Genomic DNA, 15,708 nt, shown 5'->3' with positions numbered 1-15,708 from the left:
ACACCAATTTGATAGAATTTGACACAAAGTGAGTACAGAAGCTTTTTGTTACACTGAGTGATGAAGAGGAACCCTCCTCCTCCTCCTCACTGCCTCTGACTCTGCGGTCCTTTGAGCAGTATAAGAGTTCAATCATGTTAAGCTCATGCATGGTGGCGCCTCTTCGTGTATCGTTTGGTCTCGTTTAGTCTCGCAGACTGATCTCTTAATGTGAGATCAAGCTAACTAAAGGTCCTCCTCCTCTGGGTGGTGTCTCTGATCTCCACTCTCTCTCTCTTTGGTGTTTGCAGCAGCAGCGTCTCCCAGGATGACGACTTCGTCTTCGAGGACTTCGCTCGCCTGCGACTCAAAGGCGTCGTGGACGACAAAGACGAGGACTGCTAGAGTCCAACACTCACTCACACTCACTCACACACACACACACACACACACACGCTCTTACATTAACATTCCCAGGTGGAGGGATGAGGGCATGGGGACGGACGCCTTGTGTTGGACATGTTCTTCCTCTCCTGCTTCAGCCATTTTATCATGCTGACGTCTCCATCCGTTTTCTGTTTGTGTGGTGGATGGAGGTGGAGCAGTAGATGTGTGTGTGTGTGTGTGTGTAGATGTGATGGGCCTGCAGGTCTGAGTTTGTCTAGTTTAGGACGTTCAGATTGGAGGAAGACGTGTAGAAACAATGAGGCTAAATGTAAAGAGTGTGAAGCCGCGTAGGAAGAAGAGTCGAGAGCACTGGAGCTCCTGTACGTAGAGACGTCTCACCTTCTACTGCTCCTCTGTACAAAGATACAAGGGTCTCTGTGACTCACAAGGGTCTCTGTGACTCGTAGAGTCTGTAGAGTCTGTGCTCACAGCTGATTCAACATTTAAAACACTGTAGATGCTTTTTACATCATGGCTGCAAGGGGAAGACACACACGCACACGCACACACACACACATTGGTCTCACCAGCATTCACTCCAGCGTCCATTTTGTAAAGCGTTTTCCCGACAGATGGACTTTGTCTCGTCCCGTCTGTCTGTCCCAGCTGAGAGACAGACAGACGTCTCTCTGTCTTCTTTCTGTCTCCGTCCTTCTGATCTTCAAGCTCAGTTTGCATTTAAATTTTTGGTAGAATTCTTTTAGTTTTGCACAAACAGCTGCACTGAAGTCCACATGTGGAAACAAACACGTTACAAACATCTGGATCTTTTTTTTTAATCTTGGAAAAAATACAAAAATGTTAAAAGGTTCAGAATGTTTGAAACAGGAAGTGGAAGCTTTGTGTCTCCATGCAGCTTTAGGTGGGAAAGAAAGAAACAGACAGGTTTGACCCTTAATCAAAGTTTGACCTTTGACCCTTGACCTTTGTGTCTGACAAACCTTTCTGCTTTTATTTCATATTTTTGTGTTGTAACATTCCTGGGTCCCAGCGGATGAATCTTAATCTCACACCAGCAGGTCAAAGGTCACGCAGGTGGAGCACTGTAGTTGATGACGACATACCTCACAAGCTAACAGCATGAAGCTCAGATACTGAAGACATTTTACAACCTTTCATGACCTTCACCTCTGACCTCTATGTGTTCCTGTGTCAGTGTGTAGATGTTCTTCTTCTCCTCTTCAGGTCTGTAGGTCTCTAATGGACCCTGATGGATCCATGATCAGGTGTTAGAGCCTCTCAAGCTCCTCTACATGAAGCCTAGACCTGCTGACATGTGGAGTTCAGATCATGATAAACTATTCTGTTGTCATAACATGCTAACCAGCGCATGTTAGATATCTTAGCTAGGTGTTAGCATGTGTTAGCATGTTCCAGGCCACACATGAGAACGCTTCAGTCTGAGCTGAAGTCAGTGCACCTGTACGCCTTCAGCACGCAGCCTCCAGGTGGCGCTGTGTCTGTGTGGGAGACAGGAACCCTGGCTCAGACGCTCCAAACCCGAGCAGACGTGTTTGAGTTGGTGACTGAGCTTTAGTTTGTTAGGAGACGCTGCCTGGTGTCCAGCAGGGGGCGTGCTGATGCGTCTGAAGAAGCTTTGAGCTTCAGTAGATCCTCTTTCTGCTTCTGTTCATCTATTGAGGTGCGTTTGTATCATTTCCATATCATGTTTCCCCTCACACTGCCTGGATGAACACGGAGCTCTGAGCCTCAGACCTGCAGCTCGCTTTGACCAGAAGAAGAAGAAGGCTTTCACAAACTGCACCTTGAATTTTTAGAACCAATATTCTTGTAATTAAGAGGACGACTGCCAAACTATCAGTGCTTGTTTTATTCCACTCATTAAGCCACGCCCAGCACCCATAGAGATGCCTTCAAAGCCACGCCCCCACAGTGCTGTGACACTAATGAGCTGTGATTCTGTCCTTATTTAGTGGTGCGTATGTGGGTACTATGCTATGTGTGAACATATGTGGACACGTGCCACGCCCCCGGCCTGTGCCACGCCCCCAGCCTGTGCCACGCCCCCGGCCTGTGCCACGCCCGCCATCATGTCTATAATACAGAATGTGATTTCTGCTGTTGGAACGTAAGCCAGAAAAGATAGAAATGGATTATTATGCTTCTGATTATAATTATTATTATTATTATTATTATTATGGTGACTATTATAACTTCTACTGTATCATCTTTGCGACCATGATTATTCTCATAATCATCTAAGAGTCTCGTTCTGCCATGTATTTTTTTATTTTGAGATTTTTAATTTAGTTTTCTTTTTTATTATTAAAGGTGAAATGAACTAACTGATCCTCCTGTTTGGTTTTACTTTGAAAAAGTGAAATAGAATCATTTCAGAAGCTGCAGTACCGGTAAATGTCCTGGGGGGGCAGTATTGTCCTGTAAGTTTGGGTTTGGGTTTCTGGACCTGAGTTTGAGAGACGAGTCAGACTTGTGGGGACGATGAGCTGGAGGTCTTCTTGGGTGCAGAAGTAAGAACCGGACCCGATCCAAAGGCCAGACCTGATGCAGAGTAGAGGTTTGAATCCGAACCTGACCGACCTCTTGGGCCAGCCCAAACCCGACCTGCAGGTAATTCAGCATTCTTAAAACGGACGGTTTCTTCATAATTGGTGAAGAACCTGATCCTTCCCATGGCCTCTTCTCTGTCTGGACTGAGGGATGTTCTACTTCCTGCCTCTTCTTCTGCTGGCTGCTGAGAGGGAAACTACTGAGGCAAATGATTGATTGGCAGTATTAAAGTGTTTGTTTAATGAAAGTGTGTGTGTGTGTGTGTGAGAAGCTGTGAGAATGTTTGGCCTGAATGTTGAGTTCAATGTCGGCTAGGAGACAATAAAACTCACACACACACACACACACACATGGAGGCACACACACTTTCATATTAGTAAACTGCCAGGTGTAAAGTGAGGTCACCTTCATCTCTGTGGGATAGAGCAGCTTGAAGCTCTGCAGTGGGTTGCTCATGTTGCTGTGAGTGTGCTGCATGTTTGAGGGTGACGGTTGCTGACGGTTCTTTTGTTGTTGTCGTCATGTTCTTCATGTTCATCATGTTCTTCATGTTCTTCCCTTCAGATCTGAAGGTCTGGGGTTAATTTCTCCTGCTGCTTCTCTGCTCAGTCTACAGGAACAATATGTAGCTGTTTCTATGTGGCACTGATCAGCCCTCATACATCTGACCAGCAGTACAACAACTTTCTCTCTCCCTCTTTCTCTCTCCCTCTCCCTCTCTCTCTCTCTCTCTCTCTCCCTGTCTCTCTCCCTGTCTCTCTCCCTGTCTCTCTCTCGCCCTTCCCCTCTCTCTCTCTCCTTCTCTCTCTCCCTCCCTCCCTCCCCCTCTCCCTCTCCCTCCCTCTCTCTCTCTCTGTCTCTCTCTCTCTCTCCCCCTCCCTCTCTTTGTCTCCCTCCCCCACTCTGTCTCTCCCTCCCTCTCCCCCCTCTCTCTCTCTGTCTCTCTCTCCCCCCGCTCTCTCTCCCCCTCCCTACCTCCCTCTCTCTGTCTCCCCCTCCCTCTCCCTCCCTCTCCCCCCCTCTCTCTCTCTCTGTCTCTCTCTCCCCCCTCTCTCTCTCCCCCTCCCTACCTCTCTGTCTCTCTCTCTCTCTCCCCCTCCCTCCCTCCCTCCCTCCCTCCCTCTCTCTCTCTCTCCCTCTCTCTGTCTGTAGTGTATTCTCTGGTCTTGGGTCTACAGTCTGACCCTCTGGTTGTGGATCCTTGCAGGATGAATCTTTTCTTCTCCGGCTCGTTGCTTCTTCTCTTCGTCCTTCCAGGTAATTTTACATCTGATGTTGATTTAAATTAACAAGATTAAAGTTGAGCAGGTTTCTGAATGCAAACATCTGCAGAGTAAATTTGGTTTCAAATATATTATAATAATATCAACATAAAATTTATAAAATTCAATCTGTGATTTTCAATGATTTCTGTAATTCAGGAGGGGGGGTGTGGGTGTGTGTGTGTGTGTGTGTCAGATGTGGTGTGTGTGTGTGTGTGTGTGTTCTCCCTCTGTAGTTTTGTTTTGAGCTCTTCATCATCACATCTTCTTCACAAGCACAGGAAAGGAAAGATTAAAGATTTTAAACCTCAAACTCTTCGTCTCTACTCAGCTTAGACAAAGTACATCACGCCCATCCTGCCATTCAGCATCTCATATAATTCCTGGTATCTGGAACCTTCAGAGTCAAGATGGTTCAGTCCCTCAGTCAGATGGTTCAGTCCCTCAGTCAGATGGTTCAGTCCCTCAGTCAGATGGTTCAGTCCCTCAGATGGTTCAGTCCCTCAGTCAGATGGTTCAGTCCCTCAGTCAGATGGTTCAGTCCCTCAGTCAGATGGTTCAGTCCCTCAGTCAGATGGTTCAGTCCCTCAGTCAGATGGTTCAGTCCCTCAGTCAGATGGTTCAGTCCCTCAGTCAGATGGTTCAGTCCAGATTTCTCAGCAGAAACTAAAGTCAAACTCTCCAAACATGTGTTAGAGTCTAACTTCAGCTCAGATGTGCTGACGGGAAGTTTCCTTTATGTGACCTTTGACCTTTACTGGGGAGGTTCTGCTGGTTTCTAGCAGCTTGGACCAGAGGAGAGCAGAGCTGCAGCTCTGGTTACCACTCTGCCTCTCTGTCAAGCTCAATGTCTGGGTTAGGACAGTAACTACCCCCCTTCAGGTCCCTTACATTTACCCAGTGATACAGCAGCACTCAGACTGGGTCAGGGTCTTTCTTCCCCTTTAATCAAGCATTTTTTATTTTCAACGTGATAATTTATGTTTAGACGCATCACACAAACGTTTACAAGAAACTCCTCATCAGAGGATAAATGTGAAACACTCTCTCTCTCTCTCTCTCTCTCTCTCTCTCTGTCTGTCTGTCTGTCTGTCTGTCTGTCTGTCTGTCTGTCTCGCTCTCTCGCTCTCTCTCTCTCTTTCCCCCCCCTCTCTCTCTCTCTCTCCCTCGCTCTCTCTCTTTTTTTCCCTCTCTCTCTTTCGCTCTCTCTTTTTTCTCTCTCTCTCTCTCTCTCTCTCTCTCTCTCCTAATAAGTTATCTGTTCTTGTTTGACTGATAAAGAAATACTTTTCCATTTTTGAGCAAAGGATGACTCACTTAAGACTCAAACTCCTGCCCCCCCCACCCCCACTCTGTTTGTCTGTCTCTCTCTGTCTCTCTCTCTCTCTCTCTCTCTCTCTCTCTCTCTCTGTATCTGTCTATGTCTCTCTGTCTGTCTGTCTCTCTCGCTCTGTCTCTCTGTCTCTCTCTCTCTCTCTCTCTCACTGTCTGTCTCTGTGTCTCTCTCACTAAGTGTCTGTCTCTCTCTCTTTCTCTGTCTCTCTCTCTCACTAAGTTTCTGTCTCTCTCTCTCTCACTGTCTATCTCTCTATCTCTCTCTCTTTCTCTGTCTCTCTCTCTCACTAAGTTTCTGTCTCTCTCTCTCTCACTGTCTATCTCTCTATCTCTCTCTCTGTCTCTGTGTCTCTCTCACTAAGTTTCTGTCTCTCTCTCTGTCTCTCTCTCTCTCTTGTCTGTTGATTGATCATTGATTGCTGATTGTTGTCACTTTATAGTCATTTCACGAGTGTCTGTTTGTCTCATAAAGGCCTATGAAAGTGTTGAAATGAGTTCCCAGAATGCACTGCAGCAGCCTTCATGATGTTTTAGTGTCTCATAAATCCTGTTAATGACCGTCAGGTGGAGGAAGGTTTCCTCGCAGGCTTTATTTGGTGTGAAGATGTTTTCAGTTCTTGTGATGGAACAAGAACCCCCCCCCCTGTGTTTCAGTGTGTTTGGCGGCTCATGGTCGTTTGGCCCAGAAGCTTCTCTCTGACTTGTTCTCTAACTACACCAACGCTCTGCGGCCGGTGGAGAACACCGACCACATCATCAACGTCACGCTGCAGATCACACTGTCACAGATCATCGACATGGTACACGCACGCACACACACACACACACACACACACACACACACAGTCTTTATATGAAACATTCTTGCTTGTGTGTTATTTATGTACATATGAACTCTAACACTATTTTTATATTTATGTGCTTCATTCTTTTCCTTTACTTTGATTCTAATGATGTTGCAGCATCAGTGTGTCTGTGTGTTAGTGTATCTATGGTTCCTGTGTGTGTTTGTGATCAGGATGAGAGGAACCAGATCCTGACCACCTACCTGTGGATCCGTCAGGTGTGGATGGACGCCTACCTCACCTGGAACAAGGACAACTACGACGGTCTGGACACCATCAGAATCCCCAGCAGCTACGTTTGGAGACCTGACATCGTGCTGTACAACAGGTGGGCGGAGTCTGTCACAGATCAAACACACAAATGGAACTTTGATATGAAACAAATCTCACGGAATCTCAAGCGGAGCTTTCAATCTCATGCATCCACTTTGCTGACCTGATCTCCAGCTGCTTCACCTTTGACCTCTGTGTGTTCCTCTGTCAGTGTGTAGATGTTCTTCTTCTCTAATGGACCCTGATGGATCCATGTTGTTGTTTCTTCTTCTAGAGCACAAAGATAGAAGTTCTGCCCTTCACAATAAAAGCTCAGCGTATCTCCTGGATTCACTCAGTGAGCTGTGTGATGATGTAATGAGGCTAACTCTTCCTCACATCTCTGTTTTTCTTCTACTGTTTGTCCTCACGACGCCCTGCATGTTTATCTGCTCTACATCCTCTCAGCTGCTTCATCACACCAGCTGCAGACTGATGAGTGTTGTCCTCCAGTTGTCCCGGCTGCTGTGCTGTCTTCATGCTCCCCATGGCAACAGGTCGCTGAGCAGCAGGTCCATCCACCATCCTGCCACGGCTCCATTCTATAGACTACAAGTCTACTATGGATCTGGTTATTGAATGCCAAATATCGCTCCAACTTCTCCAAACTCAATGTCAGTGAGCAGGTTCAGATGTGAGTTTGCTGATGATGTGGTTCTGTTGGCTTCATTGACCTGCACTTGATGGGTTTGCAGCTGATCTGATAGTTCTCTCCAGGTGTGAGAGTTGGTGCTCTAAGTGAGTTCACGTATCTCAGAGCGCTGAAGAATGAGCTCCATATACCGACTGGTGCAGCCACACAGATCTTTGGCTTGCTGTTCAAAGAATCATCTGTGTAACAGCAGAGGGAAACATATTCACGAAAGGTTTTACCAAACTAGCAGATGGTGTAAATGTTCTTTGGTCCCCTCTCTGTCTGCCGCCCTCCTCTCCTCTCCCTCCATGTTCCATCTCTGCACCCCCAGGATGTCCTTTCCCTTTTCCATCATTCTGACACCTCTTCCCTCCCCACAACTTCTTCTTTAATCTGACCGTTGTTCCTCTTCACCCATGCAGTGCGGACGAGCAGTTCTCCAGCTCCATGGAGACCAACGTGGTTCTCAGATACGACGGTCAGCTGATGTGGGACCAGCCAGCAATTACCAAAAGCTCTTGCTCTGTGGACGTGGCCTTCTTCCCCTTTGACCTGCAGCAGTGTCACCTCACCTTCGGCTCCTGGACTCACAACGGCAACCAGATGGACCTGGTCAACGCCCTGGACAGCGCTGATCTGGCCGACTTTGTCAACAACGTGGAGTGGGAGGTGAAATCAGGATCACAAAACAAACACACACCTGTTTCAGATTCAACCACTTAAGCTTAAAGGGAAAAATACTACTTTTACTCTTTCTGCATGTTTTTTCTTCTTCTTTCTTCTGCCAGTGAGTATCTCATATAATACCTGGTGTACAGTATATCAGCAGAGCTGCAGTCATAAATGTGGAACATTTTCAGTGAAGATGGTTGAGTCCCTCAGTCAGATGGTTGAGTCCCTCAGTAAGATGGTTCAGACCCTCAGTCAGATGGTTCAGTCCCTCAGTCAGATGGTTCAGTCCCTCAGTCAGATGATTCAGTCCCTCAGTCAGATGGTTCAGTCCCTCAGTCAGATGATTCAGTCCCTCAGTCAGATGGTTCAGTCCCTCAGTCAGATGGTTCAGTCCCTCAGTCAGATGATTCAGTCCCTCAGTCAGATGGTTCAGTCCCTCAGTCAGATGGTTCAGTCCCTCAGTCAGATGGTTCAGTCCCTCAGATAGTTCAGTCCCTCAGTCAGATGGTTCAGTCCCTCAGTCAGATGGTTCAGTCCCTCAGATGGTTCAGTCCCTCAGTCAGATGGTTCAGTCCCTCAGTCAGATGGTTCAGTCCCTCAGTAAGATGGTCAGTCCCTCAGTCAGATGGTTCAGTCCCTCAGATGGTTCAGTCCCTCAGTCAGATGGTTCAGTCCCTCAGTAAGATGGTTCAGTCCCTCAGTAAGATGGTCAGTCCCTCAGTGAGATGGTTCAGTCCCTCAGTGAGATGGTTCAGTCCCTCAGTGAGATGGTTCAGTCCCTCAGTGAGATGGTTCAGTCCCTCAGTGAGATGGTTCAGTCCGTCTTGATTTCTCAGCAGAAACTAAAGTCAAATTTCCAAACATGTATTAGAGTCTAACTTCAGCTCAGATGTGCATACAGGAAGTTTCCTTTAGGTGTTTAGTTCTTTCATGGTCAAGGACAGCAACTATCCCCCTTCTTATCCCTTTCATTTGCCAGTGCCCCTTCAGGTCAAACTAATACTCTTGAATCACTCCCGTATCAGGAGCAGACTGATCCTGTTTTTTTTGGATCAGGTTCTGGGGATGCCCGCGAAGAAGAACGTGATCCTGTACGGCTGCTGTTCAGACCCGTACCCTGACATCACCTTCACCCTCCACCTGAAGAGACGCGCCTCTTTCTACATCTTTAACCTGCTCATCCCCTGCATGATGATCTCCTTCCTGGCTCCACTCAGCTTTTACCTGCCTGCAGACTCTGGTGAGAAGGTTTCTCTGGGTGTCACCGTGCTGTTAGCGCTCACCGTCTTCCAGCTGCTGGTGGCTGAGAGCATGCCGCCGTCCGAGAGTGTCCCGCTCATAGGTAAGCCTGGCTTTACGATTATTTAGCTATAACATTGTTCATCCTCATAACAAAGTGTTACTTTTCAGAACAAACCTGTTACTAAAGCATTCATACTTTTGTTATCTGCTGGCAGCCGCAGTCACTGAGAAGTCCGACTTTCAGTTTTAAGATTCTCAGGTGGCTTTCACACCTGCAGTGTTTCATCCGTTTAAATGTCACCTGGATTGATCAGCAACACACTCAGATAACCAACATGCCCATCAAATTCAGTCTGGAGCGGGTCCGATCCAACCCCAGCCCGGTATGATTTTACCCTGATTTAGCCCAGTTGCAGGAAGTGAGTCAAACATGCTATGCATTATGGGCTTTACATGGTTAGTGGCAATAGCTCAGTGGGTAGAGCTTTCGCTTGGGAACCGGAAGGGTGCCGGTTCGAGCCCCTGCCGAGGTGCCCCTGAGCAAGGCACCGAACCCTTAATTGCTCCCCCCTCTGCGAAGGGTGGTAATGTAATGTAAGTCGCTTTGGATAAAAGCGTCTGCCAAAATGATCGTAATGTAATGTAATGTACTGCAGGTCAGGAATGGTGAGAGCTAAAAGCAAGAAGCAGGAACAATATTTCACTTAAAGTCACTTAAAGCAGGAACAATATTTTGTCTTATAGGTAAATACTATATTGCTACCATGACGATGATAACAGCCTCTACAGCTCTCACCATCTTCATCATGAACATCCATCATTGCGGCCCAGAGGCCCGTCCAGTCCCAGATTGGGTCCAGCGCCTGTTCTTGAACCACCTGGCTCGCATCTGCTGTGTGTACGAGGGAGGGGAGAACTGCCTGAGCGGAGTCTCGTCCAGGAAACAGGTTCTGTCACAGGAAGAGTCTGAAGTCCCGCCAACTGTCAATGCTAACACCTCCAGAGGGCGGAGCTGGGGTGTGAAAGGGAGGGCGGGCCCAGACAGGGCGGCTCAGACGGACTGGACAGAGGATCTGTTCATCAGTATGGACCACTCAGCGGACGGTGGACCTACAGAAGGACACGGAGAGGAAGAGCGGGACTCCATTGGTTCCGGTGGAGGAGGAGGTGTCGGTGAGGAGAGAAAAGTGATGTGGATGAAATCTGGATGTGGTTGTCAGCATCAGGGGCTTTGCAGGAACGTGGATACCATAGCCGACTCCTACCAGGACCAGCGAGCCGCACAACTACGCAGCGGCGAGTGGAGGAAGGTCGCCAAGGTATTGGATCGATTCTTCATGTGGCTCTTCTTCATCATGGTCTTCCTCATGAGCATCCTCATCATGGGAAAAGCCGTCTGAAATATTTCATGGCATCATAAAAAGAAGACCACCTTGACCCTACATTGTCATAATGATGATACGAATGAAAAACTGAGTGAAACTGAATGAAAACAGCAGGAGGCGCTGTGGAGCAAATGTGTGAGACTGAGGTAGCAGGTTGAACACAAACCCAGCTTAAGGACCTGATGGTGGTGCTGTAATAGCCAATTTGAGGTCAATCTGAGGCTTTTACGAAGCATTTGTTGACACCGTGGTCAAAATCATTCAAGATCCCATAATAAGCAGTTTCAAAACTAAGTTTAAAGTCTTATCTCTTGCCTGATGTACGTCGTCGGGTTTAAGACGACTGGGACTTCCCAGATTTGTTGCGCAATCTCACTCACACACACACTCTCTCTCTTCAGTCTCCCTCTAGCCAGATTCATTTTTGTGAGTTTAAGTCCCTAACTCTAACCCTAACCTTAACCCAACGGACCTCCAGGCAGCCCCCCTCACACAGAATACTTTACTAGTTAAAAAGGCAAATCTGCTCACCTCTTTATGGCCATTTATATGTGGGGAGACGAACCCGAATTCCATCCCTTAGTGTGGCAGTCCAGCATGTTGCTCTTGTCAATCCTATTTGTGATGCCAATTATATATTATATTTCAATTATAAATTTACGGAGACGGTTGAGAGGCCTTCTTCTTTTATTCAATCATACAGGGGAGATGAATCACAAGGCTCAGTAAATACATGCACTGAGTTCCTCCTAGAGCAAACACCTTTTCTAGTTCGGAGTGTATCAGGGTGGATGCCTTTCCTGTAAACATTTCCTACTAATGTTCTATTGTACATCCTGGCTGCCTTAGCAACCATGTCACGGTGACCTGCCAAGATATCATGTTTACTTCCACTAAGTATAGTGTTTTTCCACCACAATATATGAACTGCAGTCCTAGAATTGACACTACTTTGAGAATCCTTATAGTCCATATAGGCCACGCCACTTTATGCTTCAATTCATTATCTGCCATTTGCAATTCTTGCCAAAGTGTGTGTGTGTGTGTTTGTTTTCAGTCTTGTTTTTGTCACATGGTTTTTATTTCATTTATAATTCACCTCATAATTGAACCTTTCATTGATATTCTGGACATCCAAAGTTTGACTTGATTGACACTTATTCAAGTTAAATATTTATATTTAAAAAGATTTATACAACTCTGAAATGTTCACAAATACAAATACAAATAAAAATAAAAAAAATTGTTGATTGTAGAGAGTTATACATTTATTTTGCCATTGTACCAAATTTCATAAAATGGAAACAATCCTGATGAATCTGAATCTATGGCAAGATGTTTGACCTCAAGTATATTTTCACATTTTCTCACTGTCGATGCCAAACATTCATTAAAGTTTCTTATTGAAATTAGCTTGCTTGTTATTTGAAGGACTGAACTCCTGCTGAGGAACCTGTGGCATTTTTGCAACAATGTTACTTTAGCGCCACTTAGTGGGTCTTGGGTGCTGGGTCTTGGGTGCTGGGTCTCGGTGCTGGGCGCCCGCCAAAACCACTCAAACAAACAGTCCAATGTGTTATTAAACCTATTACATGAAGTGATTTAAGGGGTGGTTAGCTTTGCGTCCCACACAGGGAAGGGAGGCCCATCTAGAACAAAGTCACACAATACACTGAATCCAAATTTCTCAGGATTCTGCAGCACTTCACTCCCTAATAATCGCCCTAATAAATCAATAAAAAATAAAACAACATAAATGTGAGTGCCTGACATGAAACACTCATGACTTCACTTTGTTATTGAACTCTGCTAACCCTAATGAACCCTTTGGGAGCCACACAGGACACTAATAGATGTTTATCAGTGACTGCAGGTGGCGCTAATGAGAGCTCCTGGGATCCACACACACACACACATATTAACAAATACACGAGAACAAACAAACTCAAAACTTTAAAGATAAAATAATTCACTGTTTTCCTTCCTTCTCTCGTCCTGGCAGCAGCAGTGAGCTTTGGAGAATTCCTAAATGTGGGAATATGAAAGTGACGCAGCAGGATCAAGAGTGTGAACTTTGACCTGTGCACCCCCCTAACCCTGGCCCCTGCCCCTGACGGAGCATTAACAACAGCAGGTCACTTCAAAGCCCCTCTACCAACATGACATGTGCTGTGACAGTATTCGTGATGATGTCATCCTGTCATGTCTCCAACTCCCACTACACTTGAATCATTTGTTTATTGCAAATAACACATAAATGTACATGCTGGACCCCTGAATGCTTCTGTTTGGCAGAGGAACGATGTCCGATGGAACTCTGGACATGGAAGTGGAGCCGCCCAGCAGGGGGCAGCAGTTTACTCTGCAGGGTCAGGAGGTCTTTGTTTTTCACTGTCAGACGCTTCTGAGGGTTTGATCCCAGTGCGCTGAATCCTCATGGTGCTAATTATCAAATTGCTGCTCTAACAACAGCAAACATGAACACATACACACACACACACACACACACACACACACACACACACACACACACGTTTTGACTGATATTAGTTTTTGTCCTCAGAAGTTTAACAACCTTACATCAGCTCAGAGATGAAGTGTCTATGTGTGTGTGTGTGTGTGTGTGTGTGTGTGTGTGTGTGTCTGTGTGTGTGTGTGTGTGTGTGTGTGTGCTTGTGTGTGTTTTGTTAGAGTCCAAACATGGAGGGTTTCTGATTCAAGAGTCCTTCAATGTAGAAACTTAAATACTTCAATCTCTCCTGTTACCATGGAAACCTCACTGAGAAGCACAATGCAGACAACAAAGGCCATGCAGAGGCCAGGAGTCATGGAGCAACTACAGTCACACTGCAGTCCTCTAATCATGTCCACAATGCTTCAACATGCAGAGGAACATCAGCGATCACAGGTCACTGCAAAGTCACACAAAACTAATTGATAACAGAAGAACCTTTGCCAAGGAGTATTTAAATACTAAGACTAATGGAAATACCAATAAGTATTTTCCCCCTTCCATGTGTGTACTCTGAAGTCATCAGTATAGATTGAGAAGTGGCTGTAATGTTTGGATATGAAGGAAACAAAGTGAATCAGTCAGACTTCAGTGTTACTTTCTAAACAAACAGGTTGAGGTGTTTTTATTGAAGCCTCACTTCTTTTCACAATGATGATGAAACCCTCTTGGACTGAAACACCTTTGACAGCAGTTTCTGGATCTCTTTGGACTGCATACCGTAGATGATGGGGTTCAGGCTGCTAGGGACAATGTAATACAGAACTGTACAGAAGTTCCTGTAATAAGAGTACTGGGGGAAACGATGCAGAGCGATGCCAACCATGCCCGTGAACAACATGGTCACATACACCAGCAGGTGTGTGCTGCAGGTCCTCAGGGCTTTGCTGTTCAGAGATTTGTTCTTACTCGTCACACAGACCACAGTAATCTTGGTATATGTGAGAAATATGCTGCCTATAGAAGCTACAAACAGAACCACAGTGAAGGTGAGACCGTAGATGTTGTTAATCAAAACACTTTCACATGAGAGTTTAAACAGCGAGGCGTTGTCACAGTACGGGTTTGTGATCAGAGTCCTGCATCGATTCAGCCGAACGGTCAGACCCAGCAGAATCGTCACCAAGACAAAGGCCGACCCCCAGGCCCAGGTGGTCAGCTTGATCACCGTTCTGTTGGTCATGATGGTGGCGTAGCGTAGGGGGTTGCAGATGGCCACATATCTGTCAAAAGCCATAATCATGAGTATTGTATGTGAGGTGGTGCCAAACATGTGAGTGGTGAAAGCTTGAACCACACATTCATAGTAAGTAATGAGGCGTTCAGACGGAGGGCGTAAAGTATCTAACATTAAACGAGGCAAAATATCTGAGCTCCCGATGATGTCACTGATCGGTAGGTTGCAAAAAAGCAGATACATGGGCTGGTGGAGGTGTTTGTCAACGTACACCAGGAACAAAATGCCCACATTTGCCACCATAATAAACAGATAGGAGAAGAAGATGAAGAAAAAGATGGGATACATGGATTCTTCTGTGACCTTTAACCCTTCTAGCTGGAGCGTGAAGCTGTTGTAGGTGAGGTTTTCCATCGTGCTGGAACAAAAGAGACACAGAAGAAGAAGCTGTTAGATCAGGAGCACAAACAGGTCATGATCAAGAACGTGTCCAGATATGTTTGCACTCAGATGTGAGTGGCTGTGATGATGATGATGATGTCACCTTTCCTGTGTTGTGGCTCCAGCTGCAGCTCTGTCAGAAGCTTTTAGTGATGTGATCTGGTCACCTGGGGAGGTCACGTGTGGCCTCAGATCAAATCAACACGTCGGGAGTCATGGAGAGTGTCCACAGGCAGAGTGAGACAGTTGAACCCCATCAGGCCTACAGGAGGCGCTGTGTCTCTGACTCCACCTGCTGAAATGTTTACTGGTGGATTCTGTCACTCAGGCATCAGGAAATGTCAAACAAAGCAGAAAGTAGTGAAGCACTTGTATCCGCGATCACCTTCTTTCAGTCACTACCCAAAGCTCATGGCCATAAGTGTGGGTTGGAACATAGATCGACTGGTAAATTGAGAGCTTTGCCTTGGACAGTGCATTACTGCAGACGCTGCAACGCTCTGCCTGTCCATCTCACGCTCCATCTTCCCCTCACTCCTGGTGTAATTCATTCATCAAATATTGCTGTCTTAATTAAAAAAAAAAAAAAAAGAATTAAAAAAATTAAATGTTTGTCCTCGGGGAACCACCCCTTGTTTGCAAAGGGGACAAAGGATAGCAGATAATTGACCTAAGCCTTAAACATTCACCATAAATCTTAATTATCAAATAAAATTACCAAATAATTTAGTTAATTAAATGGGAGTAATTTAAAGATTAGTTTTGCGCTCAATATCAATCTGGAAGGGTGACGCTTGGCATGAGCAGACGCTTAAATCATACAATATTCAAAGCAAGCAATTTCAGACACTTCTTGTCATAATATGAAAGGATTTATTAACTCACAATAATAACTAAGAGTCATCACCATCAATATAATAAACCGAAAACACC

General features: G+C 45.9%; 3 protein-coding genes across 4 annotated transcripts in view; 2 read left to right on the top strand and 1 right to left on the bottom strand.

The window, feature by feature from the left end:
* LOC143015264 (arrestin red cell) overlaps positions 1–2,736 on the top strand; it is an 11,738-nt gene extending 9,002 nt beyond the window's left edge. The window contains exons 15-16 of one of the 2 annotated variants that reach the window (XM_076169193.1): positions 1–28; positions 294–2,736. The exon at positions 1–28 is cut by the window's left edge and continues 27 nt beyond it. In XM_076169193.1, coding sequence (XP_076025308.1) covers positions 1–28; positions 294–384 — 119 coding nt within the window. In that variant the 3' untranslated portion in view covers positions 385–2,736. Of the gene's footprint in view, positions 29–290 lie in introns of both variants that reach the window. The other variant, XM_076169192.1, reaches the window with a different exon arrangement.
* A 1,894-nt stretch (positions 2,737–4,630) lies between these two features.
* LOC143015288 (neuronal acetylcholine receptor subunit alpha-10-like) lies at positions 4,631–11,930 on the top strand. Its single transcript, XM_076169223.1, has 6 exons — positions 4,631–4,646; positions 6,210–6,355; positions 6,574–6,728; positions 7,769–8,015; positions 9,075–9,360; positions 10,005–11,930. Exons 1-6 carry the CDS (start codon positions 4,631–4,633, stop codon positions 10,658–10,660), a joined length of 1,506 nt encoding a protein of 501 aa, XP_076025338.1. The 3' UTR covers positions 10,661–11,930.
* A 1,873-nt stretch (positions 11,931–13,803) lies between these two features.
* Positions 13,804–14,748, bottom strand: LOC143015286 (olfactory receptor 52N4-like). Its single transcript, XM_076169222.1, has one exon. It carries the CDS (start codon positions 14,746–14,748, stop codon positions 13,804–13,806), a length of 945 nt encoding a protein of 314 aa, XP_076025337.1.
* Positions 14,749–15,708: the final 960 nt, after the last annotated feature.

This window comes from Genypterus blacodes, unplaced genomic scaffold (assembly GCF_046128005.1).
Source record: "Genypterus blacodes isolate CSIRO-AG114 ecotype Tasmania unplaced genomic scaffold, CSIRO-AGI_Gbla_v1 ptg000194l_1, whole genome shotgun sequence".
In the NCBI taxonomy this organism is placed as follows: domain Eukaryota; kingdom Metazoa; phylum Chordata; class Actinopteri; order Ophidiiformes; family Ophidiidae; genus Genypterus; species Genypterus blacodes.
Note: the sequence above shows the minus strand (reverse complement) of the source record. Positions and strands in the feature narration are given on the sequence as shown.

Excerpts from the sequence above, each read along its gene's own strand:
- LOC143015288 (XM_076169223.1), top strand. Across the intron at positions 6,729-7,768 it reads GACATCGTGCTGTACAACAG|TGCGGACGAGCAGTTCTCCA; the intron begins GTGGGCGGAGTC and ends TCACCCATGCAG. Across the intron at positions 8,016-9,074 it reads TCAACAACGTGGAGTGGGAG|GTTCTGGGGATGCCCGCGAA; the intron begins GTGAAATCAGGA and ends TTTTTGGATCAG.
- LOC143015286 (XM_076169222.1), bottom strand. The coding sequence starts at position 14,748 with ATGGAAAACCTCACCTACAACAGCTTCACGCTCCAGCTAGAAGGGTTA.